The 27,067-nt window shown below is 43.2% G+C and overlaps 1 protein-coding gene across 8 annotated transcripts; it reads right to left on the bottom strand.

The window, feature by feature from the left end:
- Positions 1 to 26,284, bottom strand: phactr4b (phosphatase and actin regulator 4b). Of its 8 annotated transcripts, none has more exons than XM_085291235.1 (16): positions 26,133 to 26,284; positions 18,043 to 18,157; positions 17,759 to 17,803; positions 12,466 to 12,636; positions 11,289 to 11,369; positions 9,984 to 10,487; positions 8,353 to 8,676; positions 6,007 to 6,138; positions 4,471 to 4,996; positions 3,852 to 4,153; positions 3,534 to 3,732; positions 3,297 to 3,352; positions 2,968 to 3,029; positions 2,738 to 2,875; positions 2,461 to 2,537; positions 1 to 1,519 (listed from the first exon to the last, which is right to left on the bottom strand). In XM_085291235.1, the coding sequence occupies exons 3-16, from the start codon at positions 17,769 to 17,771 to the stop codon at positions 1,504 to 1,506; spliced, it is 2,601 nt and encodes an 866-aa protein (XP_085147361.1). In that variant the 5' UTR covers positions 17,772 to 17,803; positions 18,043 to 18,157; positions 26,133 to 26,284; the 3' UTR covers positions 1 to 1,503. The 8 variants fall into 8 exon arrangements, with proteins under 8 accessions (XP_085147361.1, XP_085147362.1, XP_085147363.1 ...); XM_085291236.1 differs by lacking the exon at positions 26,133 to 26,284 and adding an exon at positions 25,175 to 25,326; XM_085291237.1 differs by lacking the exon at positions 26,133 to 26,284 and adding an exon at positions 23,934 to 24,071.
- Between the last annotated feature and the right edge of the window lie 783 nt (positions 26,285 to 27,067).

Consider the following 27,067-nt stretch of genomic DNA (forward strand, 5'->3'; position numbering starts at 1 on the left):
TTCGAGGAATTGCAAGATTTTTAATTAGATCCAGACTATTTACAATTAAAAAGAAGACTGTCAGCTCATACAACTCCACATTCAATTAAAAATGAACTCAGATTTACAGAAAGGTGCACTTTCATATTCCCATTCTTGTAGCATTTAATCATAAACTCATGTTCTGCTTAAAAAAATAGCAACCTATAATACTTTTATATTTAAAATTTCTTTTCAAATAAAAGGAAGACAAGATATACAGAAGCATCAGATAAACCTATATCAACTTATACACACAGCACTGAGAACCCTGTAAGCTACCGGCCAGACAAGACAAGGTAAAACACTTCTGCAGTTTCAAAAAGTTCCAGCCAAACTGAGTTTCTGTTGACCGATTATGCGTTTTCAGGTGTGGTTTTTTTCTTTTTTTTGTGATAAATCCCTGATCTACACTTGAAGCAACTTACATTTAACTCTTAGTTTAGACACTATCGTAACGACCTTATTTAAAATGGCTACAGAATGTATTGCATGTTCAATCTTTAAAGGGAAGTACAAAAACTTACAAAAGAAAAAAGTATAAATGAAGAGAGATTATCCAGACGCGGTGGCACTGGATTTTGTAATGGCTCATGCAGTGGGTTGCAGAAATCAGTGATATGAAAACCAGTATTGGGTGTGTTGGCACGCATTAAAACACCAACAGCCTCCTGACCTTTTTCTATAGCTATTAAAAGGCCGACTCACATCACAACCACAAACACAGGCAAGCCAAATAATAATAATAATAATAATCATAATAATAAAGAAGGCTCAAAGAAAAGCTGTCACTACCCTTGTGATCAAAATTGTAATAGAAAATATTTTGTGCATTACAGAATATTTTGCAATGAGATTTCTTCCAGTTTCACTCTAACGTATCACAGCAGCAGTCTGTAGAGTGGATAACAAACACACGATATCCCAGAGATGTCCAGTTCTAAAACAGAATATTTAAGTCTTCAGCCAATTCCTGACCGTTTGTGTCTATTATTACTGTGTGAAGTGTTATAGGTCATCATTATTGTTACCATTTTTATTCTACGTTATTACATTAGCAAAGATGAGTTAGCTTTTCCATATACAGTAAAGAAGAAGAAGAAAAAAGAAAAAGGCAACACAGGACGAGGCCGCATTAAAGGTTGTAACTATATCCGAGTCCCTGAGGGGCACCACACAACAGCAGAGTGAGAGTAAGCCCTGTAGGTCCTTTGCCACTTCTCCACTTTATTGGCACGTGGTTCCCCCTGCCGTCTGGGAGAAATACTGCATCTGGTCTCCACCCACCAACACCTCGGTTCAGTGAAAGCAATGTAGTGAGAGGGCGATGGAGGACAAGCAAGAAGCATTCTCGTGTGGAGTCGGTTCCAGGCTTTCCCTGATAACAGTACATTCAAGAGGCGCAAAAGGGCGATCTGTCTGCATAGGGAGCAGCTGCTTCTTTGCCGGAGATCTTAAGTGCTTCTTTATCCGGAAGCAGGGATGTTAAGGCCGATGGAACCTAAAGAAACAAACAGCTCTCATGAGGCAAGATCACACCTTTGTAATCCTTAAGCTTTTAATGCACGGAAATTCATTATATTGCTATTTAAGGTACAGATTTTGCTCTAAAAGTCTTCTTCTGCCCGTTGTTAGTGCTGGATTCTGCCATTCAACCAGGCATGCACAAGAAAGATGACTACATGGATGTTTACTGGTCACAACTCTATTAATGTAGTAGCAGATCACCACTGCTGCTAATTCATATTTAAAGTGTTTAGGTGCAAGCAACACAAGATGGCTTTAAGTGTAAAGCAATCACAGGACACAGTGCATGTGTAGCTAAGGCAGCCGATGTCTACAGACTAAAATAAGTGACATCCTGAAGGTCGTTAACAATTGAAGGAGTATGAAATAAACAGTGTTGACACAGTAGCAAGGTAACAAACTCCTTTGGCTAAAACCTGCTGTTGGGGGGTAGATGTCTTCAGGATGAGCGCCAAGGTTGGCTGCAAATGGCAGGAAGTGTTCAAAGATGCATCACTCTCAAGTGTGCATTACATATTTCATTGTTTCCCTGACACAACCAGGAGAAATAAATAACAACAAAAACAAAACTGTGTGGTGTTTGCATGGCTTCCCTGTGCTCCAGGTACCCGTCTTCCTCCCAAAGGCCTAGGTTTTGGGTGGTCATGCATGTTAGCTTAATGGGTGATTCTAAATTGGCCGTAGATGTGAACGCGAGTGTGAGAGGTTCATCTGTCTCTCCTTTAGCTCTGCGATGGACTCATGAGCTGTCCAGAGTGTTATAAACCAGTTTCTCGGTTTATAACAGCTGAGATAGACTCCGTACCCCACCAATATGAAGTAGTGGTGTAGAAAAACAAATCAGCAAAACACAGTACCTCACTCATTTGACCAAAGCAATCAATCAGCCAGTCAAGTTTCAACTAAAAGGTCTACCTTGTGTAAATTCTGCTCTCTTCATGAACCTCCATTTCAGTGCTCTTATAATCATTGAGCTCCTTCCGGATGGCCGCCTAGACAAAACAGCAATTTGGTTAAACATGAACTCAGAAAGAAAACGAGACAATATACTGCTAAAAATTACATTAACCTAAAGGAGTTGCACATGTTTAACATTTAAAATCATATGTTTGTAACACTGTCTTGGACATTTTGTAAAGTGCTGTATCAGAAAGCGGGTGTGCCGATAAAGCCTTTATATGCAGCTGATTACCTTGTCGGCAGGAGTGAGCTTAGTCCACGGCTTGTCTGCTCTTCTATCGTAGTCCTGGGCATCTGTGACTTCCACATACTCGTGGAATCGCAAGATTTTTCTTGCCTGTAGTTCTGCAACCGTGGGTCTTTGACTCAGCTACAATAAAGATGTTTTTTTTATGTCAGTTTAATATCAGGTAAATAAATACATGGTTTAACACTGGGATGTTTGCCGGCGTGCTGCTTCACCTTTCTGGTCAGCCGTCGCTTGATCTCTCGAACTTCGGCTTGTCTGTCAGCCTGATTTTTAGCTGAGGGGAGAACAAAGATGGGAGAAAGAATAGAAGAGCCAAATTTAGACTTTGGCATAAAAGGCTTGGTTTGATGGCAGGTTTAAAAGCAATTTCTAAAATTAGATATGTGCTTGTTGTTGACAGATGTGAAATGTACTTTGTTGACAAATGCTGAGGCAAAAGCATCAGACGAAAGAATGAGGAGGGGTTTTGCTAAAACCCAGAAACAAAGGAGTCCAAACAAGTCAAGGATCATGAACAAAGACAGAGAGAGTTAATACTAACGCTGGAGGATGTTTCTTTGCTCGAGTTCCTCAGCAGTGGGTCTCTGACTTAGTCGCCTGAAATAAAAAAAAAGAAAAGAAAAAAGAAAAATGGAGTCCTATTTTTACACATTTACTTCACTTGGACATTCAGGTAATAAGCAGGTCAAGGATCTTTTAAAAATTGGTCTAATTTCTTCAGGAAATGCAGTTTCACTGCTGTCATTTTAAACAATACAATGATACCGCTCATCTTTACCTCGTGAGTGCAGTGCCGATTTGTGTGCGAATGGCTTCCCACTGCTCTCTGCTCTGCCAGGTGAGGCCGGTCTGTCCTGGAGGGTGGTCATCTCGGCTGCTTCTCTCCTGCGTAAACCTATCCCTGTCGGGAGCAGAGGGACGGCTGCTCAGCTTCAGAGCCAGGGTGTCCTTTCTCTTCACCCTGCTGGCCAGTGCGCCTGGATAAAAGCCAAGCGGAGAGATGCAGTAAGCTGAGAAGGAGCAGCAACACTGCACAGGTTTACAAAGAGTCCAGAAAAGCCACTAAATGACCTCCGAATCAGTTTGTTATGCTTACTCATCGGGGGCTCATCCTCCTCATCTTCATCTGAGTCTTCATCTTTATGAGGCACAGGACCATCTGAATCACTGTCCTCCCCGTGCATGTCGTGTTCGCCTTCCTCATCCTCATCCTCCTCATCTTCTTCCTCGTCGTCGTCATTGCCGTTTCCCCGTGGGATCACACAAATGCCAGCGTCACCGACCAAGCACCGGCGACTCCTTGGCTCCAGCTCTGGCTGTGGAATCTCCCCATCATACTCCTCCTCTTCCTCATCATCTTCTTCCTCTTCTTCTTCCTCTGAGTAGTCATCCTCAGATCTAACAGGAAAAAAATACATGCATATAAAACATTTTTTCTGGTTTTTTTGGGCTAATCCTGAAGACGTGTTTTTCAATGAATTTAACTGAAATATGTCCCTCCAGCTATATCTGACTTTACAATGATGAAGACTGGACTTTTTTTCAGCTTGAAATGGATATACAAGTAAGTCCAAAGTGTACACAGCTTAGAAAATGGATGAAAAAGATCCGAAAGCTACATGCAAAGACAGATCACGTGCAGACTCCATACTTCTTCACCATGTACTGTCTTTGTATACACTGATTCATAGACTTTTCTGTGCAGAGAAACTTACAGTTTTAGTGGTTGAATGCTGACAGGCAGAGGGCGACCTCCTCCTTGGTACTCTAGAGGTGTTTCGAAAAGCAGTGTGTGTGCCCGCTGCGACCCATCTGGATGTGGCTGAGCCGGGCCGGGACTGGACAGGGCTCGCTGGATCATGATGTGCAGCGGTACGGGAGCCGGGCGCTGGGGAGACTCATTGGTCGGGCTCGGTGGGTCGAAAAGCATTGGTATGGGTTGGGGGAGCGGATGGGGGTAGGAGTGCTGATGGTGGAGGTGGTGGGTCTGTATGTGTTGGCGGGGTGGAGAAGGTGGTATGTGAGTCGGCAGGGGAGGGGACGGAGGAGGGGGAGGCAGCTGGAAGCCCAAGGGGAGGCTGCTGTGTTCCTCCAGAGAAAGTGGTGAGGGGATGATGGGATGGCTTGAAGCAGAGTCCTCTGTGTTGCGTTTGGTGACTGGGGTGGTCCTCTTAGGAGGCATCGGAGGAGAGGGTTTGGCCGGAACAAGGCTAGCGCCCCCTGTTGCTTGGGTGAAGTCACCTGCAAAACGAAAAAGAGCTAATCCAACCATAACTGCTAAAGAAAAACAGCTACAGCTTAGGCGTGTGAGTGATTTGCTAGCAAGTGCTTTACTTTTGAATCTAGTTTGTCACTGTGACGCAAGTGCACAAGCATCAGTCACACATGTATAACATACCCGGTATGACAGAAGACACACGAATGCTGGGATTACATGTCTGACTGAGCATTACTGCATCCGTACAGCAAGTTGGTTCACATGACGGCCATGAACGCACACTTTGCTCTAAAAGACCAGTGTGCAGCGAGTGCTCCAGGTCACAGAGACAAAAAAGATGCATCCATGCTCTTCACAGCCAGACTAACCCCGCACCGACACTTTTTCTATTAGCGTAGTAAAGCTCCTGAAGCTCCTAAACAAAAAGCTCAAATGCAAACCTTCCAGTTTTGCATGCACATTTGCATATTTGCTATTTGGCTCTTAAGACTTCAGAGGACAGCTTCTGTTAAAAGCAGACATAATAAGTGAACAGTGCTGACAGACTTACAACATGCAGTAACCTACACTGTAATGGACTTCCTCTCTATAATAAGTCGAGCCCTTATGTTAGAAACATTTTGCCTTTTTATTCTTCGACCCATTCAGTCATCCATTCAAGTCCACCCATCCATCCCATTTGAGTGAGAGCTGAGTGGATTAGAGACATAAAATTCATTTGATGCATAGCAGAACACAGCTGGAACCCGCTAAAGGCCCTCCCTTATTCAGAGGCAAAATACACTCAACTGCACTCACACAGAAGTTGTCTCCTGCATACAGTAAGCACACTCATTATCAGCTTGTTATATGCATGCGGCTCTTATATACCAGGTCCAAAGCAATGAAGGCCGGTGAACAAGTTAAAGGCTTTTCAGAAGACATATGTTGGCAGCAGGAAAGGATGCGACATGATGAAGTGTGCAGACTCTGAAGAGGGCATTCCAGAAATTGGCACCCCAGCCAAAGAAATACCAGGGGGGCATCCTTTTACCTGAGCGCAGGCCTCCAGCCCGCCGGCACAGGTAGACAGGCAGGGACAGGTAGACATCATAGTCGCACTCTCGCTTCCAGCAGGACCAGTAGAGTGGAAGCTGAGCGTTTTCTCCCCCCTGCAGGGCGGAGACTAACAGGGACGAGATGGAGGCCTTCAGCTTCTATGTTTAATGAATGCAGCTACTTTCTGGTGTCGTGTTGTTGATTTCATAAGTTACGGCTGTGGTCAGAAGTTTACATCCACTCATCGTGGGCATGAATTTCATAGTAATTCTGGGCATTTAATGATTGATTTGAACTGTTTCAACTTTTCTTTTTCCAGGGTGGAATGATTGTGCAGCAAACATCTTTAATGAGTTAAAAAAAAGAATTTGGTGCACACAATTTAAATTATTTTGGGTTTCCTCTAATCCACACAGAGTCACGGATCTGACTTTTAAGTGTAGTCTACAGATTTTCCTGACTGAGGTCGGGTATTTGGAAAGGCCATTCGAGAAGCTTAATGTTATCCTGCTTTATCCATCCCAAAACCAGTTTTGTTGTGTGTTGGGATCATTGTCTTGTTGGAATTTCAACCATCTAGCTGCTGATTTGAGGTTGAAGAAGTTGAAGAATTTAGAGGTAGTCATTCTTCTTCATTATTCCATCCACTTTATGCGATGTACCAGTACCCCTGACAGCAAAACAGCCCCAGAGCATGATGCTACCAACACCATGCTCGACAGTACCATGTTCCTAGGTCTTGTCTGACTACAAAACATTTGTCTAGAAGGAATTTGGTTTGTCCATGTGGGCAGCTGAAAATTTCAGTCGAGCTTCAAGGTGTCGGTTTTTTCTTTGTCGATATCCTCTCAGTCCAGTAAAACCAGTTTACCGTCATTCATATCATATTCGGTCACCTTTCTCACTCAACATGTGTTAATAGACCTCTCTGCTGAGTCATACCTTTTATTAATCTCTGGCTGTCTTCCACAGCATGTCTTTATCCTGTCTTCCTTCTCTCACCCCAACCGGTCACAGCAGATGGCCCCGCCCCTCCTGAGCTGGAGGTTTCTTCCTATTAAAAGGGAGTTTTTCCTTCCCACTGTCGCCAAAGTGCTTGCTCATAGGGGGGGTCACATGATTGTTGGGGTTTTTTCTCTGTATGTATTATTGTAGGGTCTACCTTACAATACAAAGAGCCTTGAGGCAACTGTTGTTGCGATTTGGCACTATATAAATAAAATTGAATTGAATTGAATTTCATATTGACAGTTTCGGTCTTTTTCCAAAACTTGGCAAAGTAGTTACATATCCATATAACATGATCTTATGTAAGTAAAGTGTCTGGTTGAGGTGTAACTTGCTGAGGAACATTTATCCCAACATTAGTGGGGGTGAGTGTATATATTTGAGCCTGTATGTATACTTCTGATCGAGTGGATCGAGAAAACCCAGAATAAAATCAAACTTGTGCCCCAAATTCGTGTTTTTAAAATCATTACACACGTACGCTCTACGATCATTCCACCCTGGATGATCATGACGATGCCAGTGATGAGCAGATGCAATCTTTTGAACACAACTGTATATAAACAGAGTTGCACTATGAGGGAATGGTACTGTTTCCCGAAGTGATAATCACTAAACAAACACATAGGTAAGAACATGATTACTATCCTTGTAACTGTAACAGTATCCGCTTCACGGTGTGTTTTATTAACACCTTTTGTCTCAGTTGTTCTTTGTCCATAAACTTGGCCACAAAGCAAAGAAGCCTCCTGGCTTTTAAAATACAGTCACTTCATAGTAAACTGTCAACAAGTGTACTGAGAAATTAGATTTCGAGGAGTTCTCTGTAGTGTAAATGTTAACCTGAAACTAGTTTAAGTTCTTAACTGACTCATTTTGTATTCTATTTGTGTCAAGAACAACAATTAGTATAATAAACTGATGACAAATGGGGCATTTTTGTAATCCCCCCCTCCCCCCCTACTGGGAATTAAAACACGATCCCAGATGAGGCAAAACCACAGAACCGCTACACTGTATCTGTGGAAGCAGTGGCCCACAGCCACAGGAGTCCTTGTTATCCTCATAGCGTAAAATGCTGGAATACGTTTCTGCTACAATAATCCAGGCTTAATAAGTAATTAACTGGGGAAAAGCAGCTCGTGCTGTTAAGATAGTATCGTATACAGGATGTTGTGCTGAAGAGTTTACCATCACTGACGCATAAATGTACATACTGTATACGCCAGCTGGAAAACTACACGCTAACTGAGCAGGGGTTGGATTGTTGATGTATGCTTCCTGTCCCTGCAACATCTGTTAACCTAAGAAGCTACTGTTAGTAAAAGCTTACCCAGCATGGCCGCGTTGCCCCTGTTCACAGGCTTGGGTGGAGGCAGAGGGGGCTGCTTGGCGGGCTGAGAAGTGGGGGTAAGGGCAGCGGCCGAAGACTGCTGAGTGTTGGAACACGCAGAAGACACCGATCGAACAGGTTTGGACGTCACACCCGACGGAGAAGAGAACTGGCTCGTGGGGTGGTTGGATGGAGTTCGAGGTGGACACTCACTGCCAGGTTCAGGGGTGGAGCTCACCAGCCATTTTGGAGGCATGATCACCTGTTTGGGTGGCAGAGGTTCACGTAGGGTGTCCAGGTCAGGAGCAAAATGGCTGTCTGATTCTAAAAAAAAAAAGGAAAAAGCAGCTAACCATATAGTTTTATATCATAACATGTAATTCTGCTTATATAATTTTAAAAGTTACAGCACGTCAACTGAGACTGATAAACTTAAGCAATACATGATTGGTTTTCAGCTGCAGTGCATATACTGTATTCTATTTATGCATGATCATAAGAAATACACTTCAGTGAATTAGCAAAATCTCACCAAATATCCCAGTGGATTGCTATAAATGTTTCAGCTCAGAGACTCAGCGATGAGCCACTTTTCTACAGCTCTAAGCACTCCAAGCACTCTCTGTGATAGCACTTGTTTGAGAATGGCATTATCTAGGGATCAGCTGTGAAGATAAACAGAGTAGGCGGCTGCAATTACCACCAAAAAAACCAACCTCCATCTGCCCACCCCACTATACCCGCGAGCCGGCCCCCACGCTGTTCCCACCGCTGCGCCCACGCCATTCCTGCCGCTCTCAGGTTCGGGGCTATTTATTTACAGAAGTGTTATCAGTGTGATGCCATGTAAATCAAAGAGGAACTAATCCAGGGGAAAGCAGGAAGTCAGACTGAAGAACAGAGAGAGAGGAAGCAGGAGATGTGATAAAGATAGAAATGCGAGTGGGAGAGGTAAAAAAAAGTAGCATCATAAAAAAGAAAAAAACAAGGTAAGATGAAAAGAAGAGCAGAGCAATGACACATGAAGGAAAGTGGACAAAATTTTCTTTCTTCTTTGCTGCAATGACGTGCTATAGTGTTTGCATACTTTTCAACTCCTAGCATGTTTACACATTGGCACAGAATAACCTGTCACGTGAGCGATAACCACACAGCTAAGATCTAAAAACAGAGCTAAACACCATTATTTTTGAACAAATTCTATTTTTCTGGGAAATCAATTAGCTGTGGCACTTTACCAATTATCACTGAGCTCACTGTGCTAGCCTTAAAGGGCAATAATGAGTATAGCGATCGCGCCACATTAATTAGGAGAGGAGAAGAGAGGACGAGCTATTCCCTCATGTTCCTGAATAAGAAGCATAGCTGGAGCAGGCCTCCCGGGAGCTGACAGGAGCCCGTCTATATCTGGGAGGACAGCATATAAGCAGAAAAGTGACAGCAAAAGGGAGGGGATAAGGTACCCAAGAATCACCGACTTTTCGAATATGAAGGAGGTTAAGGTGTAAAAGGTGTGCACTTCATCGGTTATGGCCTTACACTGACAACAGCAGTGCTGCTATGATTGCAACTTGTAAAAATTGGTGGAAAAATTCAGATTGCAGGGAGGACAACTACTGGAAGTGACTCACCTCTCCGGGCCCTCCCCTCCTCAGCAGATGCATGCCGAGGGAGTGTAGGCTTCCAGTCTCCTTCTGCAGGCCGACTCCTCCTGCCGTCCTCGGATGGGGCCTTCTGCAGTCCTGGCCTCTTTTGCCCGTCGTCAGGGTGAAGCCTGCCACCATGTCTGCTCTCTTCCATTTGTCCGTGAATGTGGCCCTGCCAGGCCATATTAGACTTCCACTCGCCCTCCCCTTGCGCCCGTGCCCCAATCCCTGCGCTTCTCCGTCCATCGTCATGCAGTCCTGTTCCCCTGGAGCCCAAAGCTCCACGGCGGTCTCCATCTGAGGGAGAACAACGGCCCCTTCGGTCATCTGGCTGGGCGAGCCATGCAGGGTTCATCCTAAAATCTGAATCTGAGGGGAGTTGGCCCTGGTTGCATGGGCTCCTGACACCACTGATGACTCCTCCTCCTCCAACAGGCAGAGTGTGGCCATTCTTTACATACGACTGCTTCACATTTTGTGCTTCTCCATCTAAAAAGATTGGTCAAAAACACTTGGTGAATACTCAAATAAATACATTAGAAGACTGAATGATATTCTGAGCTACTGAGAAAGTGCGGAAGGACATTACATGCTAAATTGATACATCTTTTAAAGTTTTACATACTGGTAGTGCTGTGTTCAATATTCTACAATTAACCTGATGCATGGCAAGATAACTGATAACTATCCAACTGAGCCATAACACTGTTAAACATACTTTTTGCTGCTTATTTCTTCTTTAAATCTGGATTTCAGATACAGTGAGGGGTGATTTTTGGGGAGATTTTAAAGACTACAAAATCAATACAGAAACTGTTCAAAAATAATTGCTATTTGCAGTTTTTTTTCCCACAGTAATAAAATGTGCCCTTAACTCAAGCCCCATGGACAGTCAGTGTTTGCCGTGATGAAGAAGCTGCTGTAGATTTAATAAATGGGCTCCTGCAACAGCGGGACCAGCAGAACGTTTGCACACACCCCCTTTCTAAGCTATTTTGCTGCAAGGCACAATTTGTTCCACTTTTCCTGAGCTCTGGAGAGTGGCAAGTAATTTTAAACAGACATTGCATTACTTTGAGAAACAGCAAGGTGAAAGCAGTTTTTTCTCAAATTTGTTTTTCTAAATTTGTCTCAGGCACCTGCTGCATGGGAAGACAGCGTTCCTGCTATCATGTGCTGAAGACTTAACTGTACCGTCTGAGTGGGCGTTATTGCCTCGGGGCTGCTGCTGTCAGACGCAGACAAAGCTTTGCAAAGATATCACATTTTGAATCACACAAGTCTCCTCACCACTGTCCGGGACCTCCTTCAGCACCCCCTGTTCTATAAGCTCCTGTCGGGTGCGCCTTGTCGACATCTGCCTCTCTAGTTCTGTCAAGAGCAAAAGGAAATGACATTTTATAGACCATTTTTTCACCAAGATATTTATGATTTAAAATTTTCACTGTGATCTCATGCACCAGAAGCAATATATATAGATATATATATGTTGTGCTAATTCGAGTCACTGAACTGGACCTCTTCACCATGCTTTCTGGTTGTAAGTTTCCCATATTATTCAGTAACACTTAGAATCAGTTAGCAAGTATCTTTATATATAACATACTGTATATAACATGTGGGTGTGGCTTCTAGGCCTGAAAAGTGAAGCCAATTCAGAAGTGTCTTAAATCAGTATACTTTTAATGACCAGCAAGGGCAACTCTACTGGTTGCAGAAAGAAGTCAGATTGTACAAAAGTACATAGTACTCTACAAAAGGATAAACACCCTGTAACTGTCAAGTTTCTGCGATACTTTGCTCTCGGTTTTTCGTACAGATGCAGCGGTCTCTTATCACGTCCGGCATCAAACCATCGAGGAGACAGCCAAAAGTCTAGAACTTCAGTAACCAGCAGGTGTCACAGTAAAAACATCCATCTTTCATATACAGTATATGGACACGACTTTCCTGTCCTGCAGGTTTTAGATGTGTCCTTGATCCAACACAGCTGATTCAAATGGCTAAATGACCTCCTCAATATGTCTTGAAGTTCTCCAGAGGCCTGGGAATGAACTAATCATTTGATTCAGGTGTGTTGACACAGGGTGAGATCTAAAACCTGCAGAACAACGGCACTCGAGGCCAGGAGTTGCCTAAACCTGCATTAGATGATATGTTAGAACTCCACCCTCTAAATGTTCACAGATGGCATGTGCCACACTGCTAAAGAGACGATTAATTAGCCAAAAAGGACGCTTCAAAACGCAAGGGCACCATGATATACACGTCATCTCTTAACGAGACATCTTGTATTCATCTTATTGTATTATGTGCACTGAAAATAGCGAGAGACAAACTTGCTTGTAACATTTGGGCGGAAACATGTTCACAGAGGAATTTTAATGACATTTGAATACAACTGATACGGCCGCTGGGGTGAAAGGAGAGGTGGCATTCGCAAAGAGAACAAGTTTGCAGCACAAACCTTCAGAAGTTTCTTTGAACTTCTCGCTGCTTTTTTTCTTCCTCCACTTCCACGGCTTGAAGATCTTGCCAAGGGTCGAGAACTTGCCCTTGCGCTTCGGGGGAGGGGTGCTGTCCCCGGTGCTGCCTCCCTCTCCCACCATTGTGCTGTGGTGCTGCTCAGCTTCATCATCTAAAACAGAAAGCACAAATTTAAAACAAATACAATAGAACTTATAACATGAAATTATAGACACCCCACTCAGCAGCGGCGCTTTCTATTTTAACTGAGCTCATCTGCTGCTTTTTAACGAGGGCCAGGATCATTATGGCGGTTATTATCTTTAGCTGTTAGTTCTCGGGGGCCGAGCGTGCTTTGGCAGGGTGACGCTGAGAGCTCACGGACTCCTCCACGTATCCACAGCTAACAGGAGAAGCCTAACACTGGCTCTGAGCCAGGATTTCTCGCTGTCAAGTACTCACATTCCTTAACCGGATGGAGTCTAGTGCCTTATCAGCCTTTCAGCCCTCGCTGCTCCCATAGAGAAGAGGGGCACACACGAATGCAGACATAAGCAGCAGAAAAAGGTTGTCAGTCATTCTGCATACATATATAAAATATATACACATGTACACACCCACACATACAGGTAACAAGAAGCAAAAGCTCTTTAAAAACCACTAATTATCATTAGGTGTCACCAAGGCTTCAAGAACTCAACTAAAAAGCAATCTGCAGACATGGCTACATACTCTGGGTCACATGACTGACAGGCCAACTGACAGGCCAACTGACAGCGCGCTGAGCTTGGAGAGGCTTTCAAACAGGCTGCAGCTGCTGTATTCAGCAGACATAATATTTACCAGCAGAGAGAGAACAGAGTCCGATGTAAAACATCCAGTCTCGGGCTCACACAGGATGTCTTGGCGACAGTAATGCCCTGCAGTCTGATTCCCACAACAATATGCTCTCACACAATACTGATGTGGCTTACTTAGCAGTCCAGGGAACACTAAAACAACAAAACGTTATTCCTGGATAGAAACTTTTTCTTTATTTGAGACACACACACACACTGATACGCATACATCAGTATCAGCTAGCTGCAGTCCAGCACCCCTGGAGCTGGCAGGGTTTCAGTATCTTGCTAAGTGACACTACAGAAAGGCGAATGGTTGCTGACACAAGATTCAAACCCATTTTTTGCAGCTGAAGGACAGGCACATTAACTCCACACTGCTGGCGGTGTAAAATTTGAGTTGAGTGTTTACACAGACCTCAGAAGCCTGACAGACTGTAAACCTCGGATAGGAAAACAGTTTTAATCACAATACTTCAACTTCATACCCTACTGTGAGTTTAAAAATGGCATTTTTGACAAGTAGTTAAAAAGCAGACACTAATCTACCTTGAAGAGGGGTGCTAAGTGTCCAGCTTGCATGGTGGTGGGACTTAAAACAGCACGCCATGAGGACGCAAGGAGCATTCAGCAACCAAAAATCTACTGTCCTGTGTATATGCCAGCATCAAATCACAGATGACGAAAACGCAGGAGACCAAGTTGCAGAGAGTTGACGGAAACTACAGCAGAGAGTCCGGAGTCGAGAGACATGTCCACGCTGTGGAAATCCAGCTTATCTCTGCGAGGTAGAAATCTGAGGACTCAGACCAGCTGCCATAACATCCAGATTAAGCATTGCTTAAGGCAGCTTCTCCGCGATCCAGAACTGAGGTTCTCACACACAGCAGACCGTTCTGTCAGAGACGCCTCTGCCACAGTGGCTCAGCTGAAGCCAGTGAAGCAGGATAAGAGCTGGCTGTGCCAGGCCTGCACACTCCAAAGCACTGCAGAGATGACGATGGCAGTGGACTCAGCCCATGCAGCAGGCATCTATTTGAAAGCTACGACTGACCATATCCTCAGCGGTCTTTTCCGTTAGCCAGTGAAGCTCGATTATAAAAGGTGCCAATCCACTAGTACAAAAAAAAAGTCCTCAAAAAAGAAACAAGTACAGAAGACCCAAATCAGCTGTCACGTTCAAGAGAGCTTGTAGATCCACTCCAAATTATTCTTCACAGATACAGAGAAAAACTCTCCAACATGCCATTGTTTCAGCTGTAGTGTGAAGAGGTCTGGCATGTTGTGACACTATAGCTGAGTGTGACTGTGGGTTTTGGAATTGGAGTAGAGGGTAAAAAAAGGGCTACAAAGAGAGAAAAAGTACAGACATAATGTGGCGGGCTGGGATGGGGGGGCTGGAAACGCAGTCACAGAATCAGGGTGGAGTGCCGTTTCCTCCCAGAGAACAAAGGCAGCCTCTTCCCCTCATATTCAATAACATAGTCCACTGTACAGCTCATGGAAACACTATGCTCGAAGGTACAACAGGGAAACTAATGAATGATGATATATAAAAAAATAGCTCCATTCATAACAGAGCTACATTCTTAATAGTGTTACTCTAATGAGAAAGTCTGCCCAGATAAGCCACAGCAGACAGGAAACACGAGAGTGTGTGACTGTGCTGGTGTCTTCCTATGACATAGCCATATCCAGAAGGCACACCTACTACTCCCCCATGCAACTGGCCAGATTTCCCTCTAACCTCATGATTCACTGAGTCATGGCAGGCTGGTCAGGTGAGCATGTGGGTAAAGGAGATTGTTGCTGTAAAGGAGCATGCTATCCCGATCGCTAACACAAAAACAAATAGATGATCACCCATTGTATGTATAAAAATATCAAATTATATCCAAATTATATCAGTCACGGTAGCCAAGTTTATATAGGTTCTCCTCGTGTATCGTGTGGAGTATGTGATGATGGGAATTAGGTGAATTATGTGGGATCAATAAGATGTTGAGCAGGGGTAGGAATTAATAAGTATGTTCATACTTCTTCCTACTCCTTTTCAGACCAAACATTGTTACATTATGTCAGACGATTTTGTTTTATTTCATTATATATTTTTTGTTTATCTGAACACATACGTGTGTGTGTGTGTATATCTACATATATATTCGTATCTGTAAATGAAAATATATGTAGAGTGTATATATTGTTTTTTGTTTTATATGTCTGAAACAAATAAAGATACAATACAATACAATACAATACAACAAAAACCAAAAGTCCAGGCGGATAAATATTAGGAAATACCTCCAACCTCGGTGTAACAGTTACCTTTGTCAGGGCCGATTATGACATTTAATCCACTTACGAGCGCTGACTGTTTCCTGCGAAAAAACGTGTTCCCTAACATTTTCAACAATTTAAGATCCAGTAGAAATAAATGTCATTACATGACACTGTAATATGAGTAACGTTTTACTGCTGTACATATCTTTTTACTCACTACTTGCATAAAATGCACGATCATATAACATCGTGCGGCGCTTAGAAACTTGGAATAATTGGTGCGGTACAAAATTATGTAAAACCTCTGAGCCAGACAACATATGCAATCTGATGTTCCTGTGCAGTGTAACATAAGAAAATAAGTGCACAAGTCATGCATGAGTGTGTTAAAAACACTGTAGAGAATTAGCCACATGATCCCAGTGATTTAGCATTCCTTGTGGTGGTAAACATGAATGAGGGGCAGAATTAGGAGGGAGGCTACGCAACATTTGTGCAAAGTTTATTACACAATCACCAATCCTCAGCTCTGCTCTATCCTCTATCCTTGAAAACTAGTAAACGAGAAAATAGTTTCATGTTGTTGATGTTAGCGATGGAGGAAACCACAGCTGTGTAAAGTACACCAAGAATGTAAGCCCAGAAACTCACCACTGCGGCTATGTTGTTGTTGTTGTGGGTCCTGAGCTGAGATCTCCACACGGAGGCTCTGTCCCATGATCCAGCCCCCGAGGGGCCCCTACCTGTCCTGCACCTTTAAGTGTGCGCCTTACACGATACAGATCAACTCCTTCACCTGCCGTGCTTCTTCTGCGACAAAGTCCCCGTATGCCCTAAGATCTTTTATGCTTCTCTGTGTCTGTCATCTAGCCGCCTTCTGTGCCTTTTCTTCAATCCTTCCCCCATCCCTCCTTCGCACAATATCCTCAGACCTCCCCTCCCTCCCTCCTGGAGTTGGACTCCCCCTTCCTTGCTGACCCTCCCTCCTTGGCTCATAGCACAGGTCAGCATTCACTGAAAGATGCCTACCATTCCAGGGAAAAGACACGTTTTGTTTTCAATACGGCGCGTGTTGTAGTATGCGGTGCAGTGCGTGTACTCAGTAATATCCGTACAATGTAAAATATTCCTTTATAGTGAATTAAAAAGAGTTAACCAACACAGAAGACACTAGACCTGAAGCTGCAGATCTCAGACCACAACACACAAGATATAGTTATATATACACAACTATAATGCAACTATAGTAATGTAATTTCAATCAGTACCCTTGACCAGTAGAAATGCTTTGCAAGATCAGATGCATTACTGTTTCTAAGGAAAGGTCCAGTATGCTCTCATCGCCATCAACAGAATGACACTGACCAGGTTGAGTGGACAGTTTGATCAGAGAAATAAACATTGCACTTTCTATACAGGGTTTGCACGCTAACATTAGCCGACTCCTGCTCAGTAACCTAATGTTAGTGCAGGGTGTTTCTCATGCTGCTCGCCTCCTTTAATGTCTCCAGGCACCATTTTATACACTTTTTTAACTCCCTTATATCACATTTTAAAAAGACTTGGAAGGATTAGCATGACTTTGAAATATGTTTGCCAAGAAGCACAGTCTTGTATCAGGCTTGAAAATAGAGAGGAGAGGCAAAGAAAAAGTGAGCACTTTCTGTAAATGAGAAGAAAAGCGGGAGTGGACCCCCTGAATTAGTGCTTTGATTTCGTTTGACGTTCGAGTGTCTTTAGAAGAAGAAAAAAATCTCATCTGAGCCTCAGAGGAATCCAGAGCACTGTGCTGTGTCATTATGCCTGGATAGATCAGAGCTTTGTGAGCATTTGGCTGCATCTCGAGCTGCTTCTAAAGATGGAGAGCTAGTGTGTTCGGCAGCGTTCCTTTTCTCTTCCTGTGCCCCACATAAAGCCACCACGCCGGGCTGGCTTCCAGCGAGAACTGAGCCAATCCGCATGACTCCAGAACCTGTTGGCCTGACCTGGATAACAGACTGGGACAGGCTACTTCAGCAGGGAGGGAGACTAAGTCAGGTACGCACATATGTACATAAACATCCCCAGCCCTGTCTGACAAGAGTGTGCAATGAGTCATTCACGATGGGGGAATAAAGTGAAACACAGCATTAACACTGCATTTAAAAAAACCACAACGCGTAACTCGGTACTCACCACGATTTTCCATTACAGAGTTTGAGGCACACCAATCAACATCTCCTGAAAAACACAAGTTTAATACATGAGCAGACACATTCTCAGCTCTACATTTGTTTCATTTTATACCTTTATATAATTCAATTTATAGTTTTTAATGCAATTTTTCCCTTTTATGTATTAGCTATAACATTTTAGATTGCCTTCAGATATAAAGCATATGATATATAAATAAAACTCCTGTGCATTGACTTCTGTATATTTAATTGGATTTGTGCAACTGCAAAAAGTCGTACACATACACTACACAAAGTCATGGGAGGGGTGTGGGTGGTCGGGGTTCTTGGCAACAGTACAGCAGTATTTTTTCAGGTCTCTAGCATGTTGACGATGCCACCTCCAACCATCCTATCCACTCTGAAAGAGAGAAAAACAAGGTCGATCACATCACAGTCTGACATACAACACACAACTAGGAGATCCACACTTCCCAGGAATTTTCCGATAAGACTGCGAAGAGAAACCGATTACACCTGGGCGTGAAAATACAGGCACACCGACTAAAAGTCACAACTAGACAAATAATACTCCATATCTCAGAGCTTGAACCTGTCCGGGAATAAATGTCCGGAAAAGATGTATCTATGAGTTTGGATGAAGCAAAAAAAGTAATTTCTAATACCAGACTGAATCTATTGTGTATTTGAAGGTGCGTGCTGTAGGAGAAAGAAAGCAGAAGGAAATACTACAAAGGCCTTTAGAAGCCCCTGTGTAACAAAAACTGATACAATTTGGTCAGACTTTACAGAGCTTAAAGCAGACTATAGCTCCAGTCCACTAAATCACAAAAGGTCTGATGCCACAGTTTGTATCCATTGATGTATACATGGTGACGGTAATGAGTAAATGGCTTTCTGGCATTCATTCAAATCAGAGTCGTGTGTAAAATGACACTTCAGTTATGTAACCGCTCATGGACAAGCTCACAAATAGCAATTTTATGTACTCAAAGTGGTGCACCGTCCATTCTTTGCAATAGAAAAGCTGGAAAACAGAAGCAAAATCACAACACAAAAGCTTTGATAATTAAGGCAGCAAAGAAAACCAAGCAGAAATATTTACTTTTGCAGTACTGACTGATTAACAAGTATAACTGCTGTATAATTAGAAGTAAAAATACATTGTCAACGATATAGTGTTGATGCACATCTACAGTGGGGCAAAAAAGTATTTAGTCAGCCACCGATTGTGCAAGTTCCCCCACCTAAAATGATGACAGAGGTCAGTAATTTGCACCAGAGGTACACTTCAACTGTGAGAGACAGAATGTGAAAAAAAAAAAAAATCCATGAATCCACATGGTAGGATTTGTAAAGAATTTATTCGTAAATCAGGGTGGAAAATAAGTATTTGGTCAATAACAAAAATACAACTCAATACTTTGTAACATAACCTTTGTTGGCAATAACAGAGGTCAAACGTTTACTATAGGTCTTTACCAGGTTTGCACACACAGTAGCTGGTATTTTGGCCCATTCCTCCATGCAGATCTTCTCGAGAGCAGTGATGTTTTGGGGCTGTCGCCGAGCAACACGGACTTTCAACTCCCGCCACAGATTTTCTATGGGGTTGAGGTCTGGAGACTGGCTAGGCCACTCCAGGACTTTCAAATGCTTCTTACGGAGCCACTCCTTTGTTGCCCGGGCGGTGTGTTTTGGATCATTGTCATGTTGGAAGACCCAGCCTCGTTTCATCTTCAAAGTTCTCACTGATGGAAGGAGGTTTTGGCTCAAAATCTCACGATACATGGCCCCATTCATTCTGTCCTTAACACGGATCAGTCGTCCTGTCCCCTTGGCAGAAAAACAGCCCCATAGCATGATGTTTCCACCCCCATGCTTCACAGTAGGTATGGTGTTCTTGGGATCCAACTCAGTATTCTTCTTCCTCCAAACACGACGAGTTGAGTTTATACCAAAAAGTTCTACTTTGGTTTCATCTGACCACATGACATTCTCCCAATCCTCTGCTGTATCATCCATGTGCTCTCTGGCAAACTTCAGACGGGCCTGGACATGCACTGGCTTCAGCAGCGGAACACGTCTGGCACTGCGGGATTTGATTCCCTGCCGTTGTAGTGTGTTACTGATGGTGACCTTTGTTACTTTGGTCCCAGCTCTCTGCAGGTCATTCACCAGGTCCCCCCGTGTGGTTCTGGGATCTTTGCTCACCGTTCTCATGATCATTTTGACCCCACGGGATGAGATCTTGCGTGGAGCCCCAGATCGAGGGAGATTATCAGTGGTCTTGTATGTCTTCCATTTTCTGATGATTGCTCCCACAGTTGATTTTTTCACACCAAGCTGCTTGCCTATTGTAGATTCACTCTTCCCAGTCTGGTGCAGGTCTACAATACTTTTCCTGGTGTCCTTCCACAGCTCTTTGGTCTTGGCCATGGCGGAGTTTGGAGTCTGACTGTTTGAGGCTGTGGACAGGTGTCTTTTATACAGATGATGAGTTCAAATAGGTGCCATTCATACAGGTAACGAGTGGGGGACAGAAAAGCTTCTTACAGAAGACGTTACAGGTCTGTGAGAGCCAGAGATTTTCCTTGTTTGAGGTGACCAAATACTTATTTTCCACCCTGATTTACGAATAAATTCTTTACAAATCCTACCATGTGGATTCATGGATTTTTTTTTCACATTCTGTCTCTCACAGTTGAAGTGTACTTCTGGTGCAAATTACTGACCTCTGTCATCATTTTAAGTGCGGGAACTTGCACAATCGGTGGCTGACTAAATACTTTTTTGCCCCACTGTAGCTAAGCTTTGTAGCACATTGAGTCAACACTATGTTTTTGGGAATCGTCCTTCATTTGGTCCATCTTCTGTCATGTTGCCTTCAAATACTAACACAAGACTGCAAAGACTTTACAACCACACTGGTTTGGACCAATCTACTGCAGTTTTAATCAAATGGATTAAATCAATCATACACATACTGGGTATATTATTTAAAGCAGCGGTCCCCAACCCCAGGGCCATGGTCTGCAAGTCATTTGGTACCGGGCCGCGAGAGTTGAAGCTCGTGTGTGAAATTTATGGTTTTCAGAGTTTTTATCATTAACTCGGTTTCCCTGGGTCTTTTCCCGTGTTGTAGTTGTGTGTTACCATAGCAACCAGAGAGGATTAAGGGGCAGAGAGGAGGATGTTGTTGGCACATTTCAGGAGGGCGCTGCTAATAAAGTTACACAATTACACAGTGAATTTGCGCTTATCATTATATTTACAAAATACCACAGTTTTTGTCTTGGTCGTATCATTTTATTTTGTTGTATTTATCCGCGACACATTAAAGGCCGGTCCGTGAAAATATTGTCTGACATTAAAGCGGTCCGTGGCGCAAAAAAGGTTGCGGATCGCTGATCTAAAGTATGTAAACTGTCGGGAATTTTGGGGGGACCAGGTGTTGATGTCATGCACACTTTGCTTGAGATTTGTTTGCCATCTTGGACGTGTCATAATGACCAGTTGCTATGAAAAAATGTGCATTCGCTGACTGGTTGGCACTGGTTCCTGGAGGTTGCTGGCTCTCGCTGAATCAAATTACGATTGAAAAACTCTTCCTAGCGACTGCTTTGGTTTCAGGCAGACTTCCATGGTTGACTGCAGTTTTTCATGTTTGTCTGTAAACACTCGCTAACAACCATTTCCATGCAAACTCAGGGTGACTGCAGCAATATGCTAGCAACCAAAGCAAGCACAAGGAGGTTTTTGCCAACCAGAAAGGGAATACAGATTTTGTGTGACTGGGGATATAGTAACCACTTTCCTAGCATATGCCAACAACCTCCAAATTGGCTGACAAGTTAATTGTCACATGCTTAGTGGAATGATAATATCAAAGGGCTAGGTATAGATTAAAGCCTGTTGGTGAGATGAGACAGAATGAACTAAGGCAGAACTCCACCCTCTCAAATCTACTGTGTTGGTGGGTTTCTTAGTCATATACTGCAGGAATCATATACTTTCTTTGCACATGACAACATCTGAATGGTGGGGAATTATTTCATACATTTCTGACATTTCTAGAAAGTTATAAATAAAACAATATTACGAGTCTGTTATGGCATCTTTAAATCTCCTTCAGGTGACTATTGTTGTGATTTTGCACAATATTAATACAATTAAATTGAAATGATTTAAAGTTTCAGCTATAAAGAAAATAAGTTGTTATTTTCTAATTAATTCATTAGTTCTAGTCCCAGCTGAACCTGATTAATAATTCAAGACAGTGTGTTTGTTGATTGTTTAAATGGTTCAATGACAGAACAAGACATGCAAGCATGATTGTACAGCAGAGCGCAAATTAGACATTCTTAGCAATAAAATAGCTGAAATGCTATGGAAGCCACATCTTTTAGAGAAAATCAGGCACAAATGTTTTCTGCAGTGAGAAAACCACAAGCAATCTAATGTGAAAAAAACCAAACAAAAACGCTGGTTATAATTGTCAGTGTACGAAGTGGCCCAAACCCAGACCATAAAGTTTGGCTTTGGGCCACAAAATTCCTTCTTGCTCTTAAATACTACTGATGAGCCTCACTGCAAGGCAAAATTCTGGGTTTTAATGGCCTTCATATCATCTTACATTTGAGTAAATTAGGCAAACTGCAGCTTTATTGCCTTGAAATCTAATGGTTTTGCCAGTGAGGGATATATTAAGAGAAAGTGTGCTGGCTTTTGTTACCGGAGGCCCTTGACTAGATCATTAACATTATCACTGGCCAATGTCCTACCCTGAAGGTAAGCTCTGTCAGTCTAAGGAAGCTGTGATCGTACTGCAAAATAATCCAAATATCACATATATAAACGCAAACAGTTCACTACATATATAATTCTGGATATTCAGTTTGGAATTCTTCTCTATTTCTCCTCTAGGGCAATTTTCTGGCAGGTCAGAGGTCAGCTTCCCTTTCAAAAGAAGAAGTGTAAGTAACATCACTTGCACATCAAACAGGCCAAACAGCACTGCCTGAAAGCCTGAAATTACTGTAGCCTTCGTAGTGCAGCCATTCGCATACAGACTCACACAGACTGGATGAGAACCCTAACACCACTGAGACGAGGCAGATGCATTTGTGGTCAGAGATGAAATTTTTTACACTCCCGCCCAGTGCCACAGCCTTGGCTAGATGACTCAAAATAATCGAGCTGTGCGGTGAGTGTTCCACGGAAAGAGAAAATATCTCTAGGTCTTCAAAGTACGAGCGGATTAAAGGCAGGGGGTGGAAATTAAAATACTGGGACTTTTCCATATAAATCTATACATATAAACAGGATTATTCGACTACACTTCACTTCAGGCTTTTCATAAATAAAGAACTGGCTTGAGGAGATACGTTCCACAGGAAAATATTGTTCTGTTTCACTTGCTGTTGTCACGCTCACAGCCAGTCACAGATATAAAAAAGGGATGTTCATGGCCTAGTTCCTTATTGAGTTGTTAACCCTGTACCTGCTTTTTGATTGTACAGAACAGATCGATATGAAAGTAATGTGTTTATCGAAACTATGCAGGACCTCTGAGTTTTAACCATGAAAGATACCTTCTCAGAGGCCCCTAACAGATGCCATATATCGCTTCACACAGCTGGACAAGCAGATCGAAGAAAACGGGATGCACACAATCAATTAATGACACAAACTCTTAATTCGAGCTGACCTCTTCGGAGAGAAGAATACATAAAAAAGCCTAACTTACCTGCCCACTTTATCAATCACTATTCACAAACTACATCCCTGCATGGCCGATTATTTCAGCCTGGCTTCCAAATCCCAAATGCACCAACCAGGTATGTGAAAGTGACTGTTAAAGACCGCCTAGAGGTCCCGACTGTGTAATCTTCTGCGGAGTGCACACACCCTCACTGGCGCAGTCTACTAGTGTTGATTCAATTACGATGGGAGCGGAAACGGCAGCAGCTGGCTGAGTTATGCCATCTTTAAATAGCAGTCTGCTTCTCACTCCAGGGTTCTGGGCACAAAAAGCTGCCAAATCACTGGAAGAAAGTAATTAACTCCATGCTTAAGTCCTAACAAGGTAGACTCTAACAAACTGAACACAACGAGCAAATGTTTGAATACAAGTTATTATGTGCAGCAGGTAGGCTGAGCTGAGGCATACTTACAGGCCAATTCCAGTGAGGTATCAAAAAGAAATAAGGATTGTAAAACAGAACATGGCGATCGAACCCATGTTGCTGTGTCTACGCTTGGACCTTTCTGTAGCTGTCTGTCCCGGGCTGCACAGTTTCTACACCTCTTTCCGAAATGGATGGACGAGGGCGTCTGTTCCCAATCTGTGCTGGGAGAGCGTCATCAGAGCCTGCCCCAGAAAAGTGCCTCTCACCACAGGGACCAGTGCCCCACTTTTACAAGGAGCCCAAAAAGCTCCTCGCCTTTGCTAAACTTTTCTTCTGTAGTGTCCTTCCACCTGCGTGAAGGCTGCACTGCAGGGGAACCAAGCATAACTTAAGTGAAGTTATTTGATTATCGGCGACAAGCTCTGCCATGGCGCACATGCATGTTTACACACCGGAGCAGGCCGCCCACTTCTGCTCCCTGCCAGCGGATGCCCTGTGAACGAGGATTGATCTGAGACATTCAGCAAAGAGCTTTTAAGGAATGTGATGCTCAGACTAGTCTCATCTGCGCGGTTTAACCAAATGAATCAGGCACAGTCGACAGCTTAACCATTGTGGTTCTCCTCTTAATGGTCCATTAAAGAGGAGGCTTCCAGTGGGAAGTGGAAAGAGCCCGAACACAAGCCATGAGCTTCTTTTTTTCTGCAAGAGCACATTAACTTCAAGAGTTATTATGGTGGATGGAACCACAGGAAATGGATTTCATTGCATGTTTAAGGAGAGAAAACACCTGATGAGACCATTAGCCAAGTTTTATCGTGTGTCAGATTCAGTAGCTGCATTGAATGCATTGAAAAGAAATTGAGACAATAAAATAATAGCCTTATTATAAACACATTTTTATTCCTCTCCATCAGGAGGCTCTCTGAGATGGAAGTTTATCAGCCTGGTCTGGAGTAAAACTGAATAATTTACTTCACTCTCATTTCCTCATGGCAGTATAGCTTATAACGTCCTTGAAGAAGTATGCACTCTCCATAATAATGGGCTGCGATGAATCCGTATAAGAAAAGAAAAAATTACAATAAATATAAATTGCCCTGCCAGACTGCCATTTCTCCAATCACACTTTGATCACACACACACATGCACATCTTTCATCGCTGCCCTAACAATCCATGTCCTAATTAGACCTACACGGACAGCGGATTTCTAATTGTATCGCCGAGATTAAACTGACTCTTACTTAACCGGTTTTCATTCCCGAGACAAAAATACAAAATTACCTGAGAGGTTGAATCGGGCAATGTCGTAAAAAAGCATGAAATTAAACAGCTGCTACTCCCCGGCACCAGGAGAGGAAAAACGGGAGCCCGTGCGAGAAGGCTCGCGGCACCGACCTGCCCTCTCTCTCCCCGCGAGCGGATCTCGCGCCAGTGGAGTCAAGATGCTGCTGAGTGAACGAGAGACCGGAGTCAAGTCAGCCACGCAGCGAAAACGGCGACTTCCGGTGTCACACCTCAAAATAAAAACTCTGCCGGTAGACACATTTTATGAAATAGAGTAAATAAACAAATAAACATAAATAGAGTGGGGTCTGTTATCCCCCGATTTGTCATTGTTCCTGACATTTCCGCCATGCTGTGATTTATCAAGCCTACAGATGCAGGCCCTGAGGCAATGTATTACCCTTTTAATTATTACTGTGAGCTGAAGATGGGCCTATAGGTGTTACACCCCACCATAAATGCATCATATGTCCTTAAAAGTAATCCATGTTTTTTTCTTTTTCTTTTGCACACCAGCACCAACACTTACACGGAGATAAGACAGCTATAGGGACAATCGTTTTGGCCATTTCTCTTTCTCAGTATATATAGTTTAGATGTAGCATATATGGCACAATATGACGCGGATAAATAACCGGTCTGCGGACCTTCCGACGACATTCATCGGCACACACCATGCACATCCTGATCATCCAGATCCTTTGTTGTGCACGGTCTCCTGAGCAGAGCATCAGCGGGGAAAATGGAGTTCCAGGGTGTGAAACAATTGCAGCAGGAGCAAAGATGTGTGCTGACCCTGTGGCACTCGCTTTGTGCAGAAACACAGCACTTTCACGCGCAGCATCGCACTGTGAACGTGCAAATCGCTTTCTGAAAACGGCTGCTTCGCACTGACCAACTTGAGAGCGCAACTTGCAGGTTATTGTCTGTGCAGACATCTCTGCAGCAAACTCACCGTGTTGTACTCGCTGCTCGGGAATCAGCAGCCCTACATCCCTCCTGACGAACGTCCCTCCTCCGCCGCCTCCTCTTTTGAAAGTACTTACAGCCGACTTAAAAATAGCAGCCCGGTCATTTCCTCACCTCACACTTTCCCCTTCTTCCAGTGCCCGGTCCAAACATTTTGCGCACTTACCGGAAACCATCCCGAGCTGCGCATCTCGGTACCGGTAGTCCTCAGTGGGAGCGACAGCGCCGCATTAGCCGTTGAGAATACGGCTTCTCTCTTTGTTGTGAAGACTTCAATACCCACCAGGCTTTGCAGTCCACAGCTCTGGGGTGGGAAGGGGGTGGAGGGGCATACCGTTATGTTGTCCAGCTTCACACTCTCAGGATGAAGACCCTCTCTTCCCTTCCTTAAAAATAACAAAATAATAAAGGCAGCCCTGACGTACAGATTGAGCCTGCTATCATTTTAACCCCCATATGACATTTTATTAAACACACACCCTGAGTTATAACGCTGTAAGAATGAGACTGATGCCGAAAATAAAATACAACCATTTAAACATTTAATAATAATAACAGTGACAACAACAACAACTATAATAATAATAATAATAATAATAAAGTACATTAAGTTATTGATGGGATTGTTGTAAAGCAATAATCTCAGTGTATTATATGCTCTGTGAAATTCTGTATTGTTCTTGTTTTTCCAGTATCTCTTCATAGAGACCATTCTCACTAAATCGATTGGCTGCTTCCATTTTGGGGGCGCTTATGTTTGATGCTTTTTGAATTATTTGATGATTTGTCACAAAAAAATATCAAAAAATCTTCTTTAGTTGAGTAAATGGGAGGAGTAAAGCGGACCAATTAACCAACAGTGTGGGAAAAAAATCTTCAAAATTTTACTCCCAAGTCATAAAAAAAGAAAACTAAAGAAAA

The sequence above is a fragment of the Mchenga conophoros genome, linkage group LG11, assembly GCF_057382185.1.
Source record: "Mchenga conophoros isolate Kocher_MC1m ecotype Shallow Benthic linkage group LG11, M_conophoros_male_GT1.1, whole genome shotgun sequence".
NCBI classification, from domain to species: domain Eukaryota; kingdom Metazoa; phylum Chordata; class Actinopteri; order Cichliformes; family Cichlidae; genus Mchenga; species Mchenga conophoros.

Bases quoted from the DNA above. Each gene is read 5' to 3' on its own strand.
- phactr4b (XM_085291233.1), bottom strand. From the start codon at position 16,301: ATGGGACAGAGCCTCCGTGTGGAGATCTCAGCTCAGGACCCACAACAA. The intron at 12,637-16,234 runs GTGAGTTTCTGG...TTTCTGTTTTAG, and splicing joins ACAACAACATAGCCGCAGTG to ATGATGAAGCTGAGCAGCAC. The intron at 3,353-3,533 runs GTAAAGATGAGC...TTTTTATTTCAG, and splicing joins ATCGGCACTGCACTCACGAG to GCGACTAAGTCAGAGACCCA.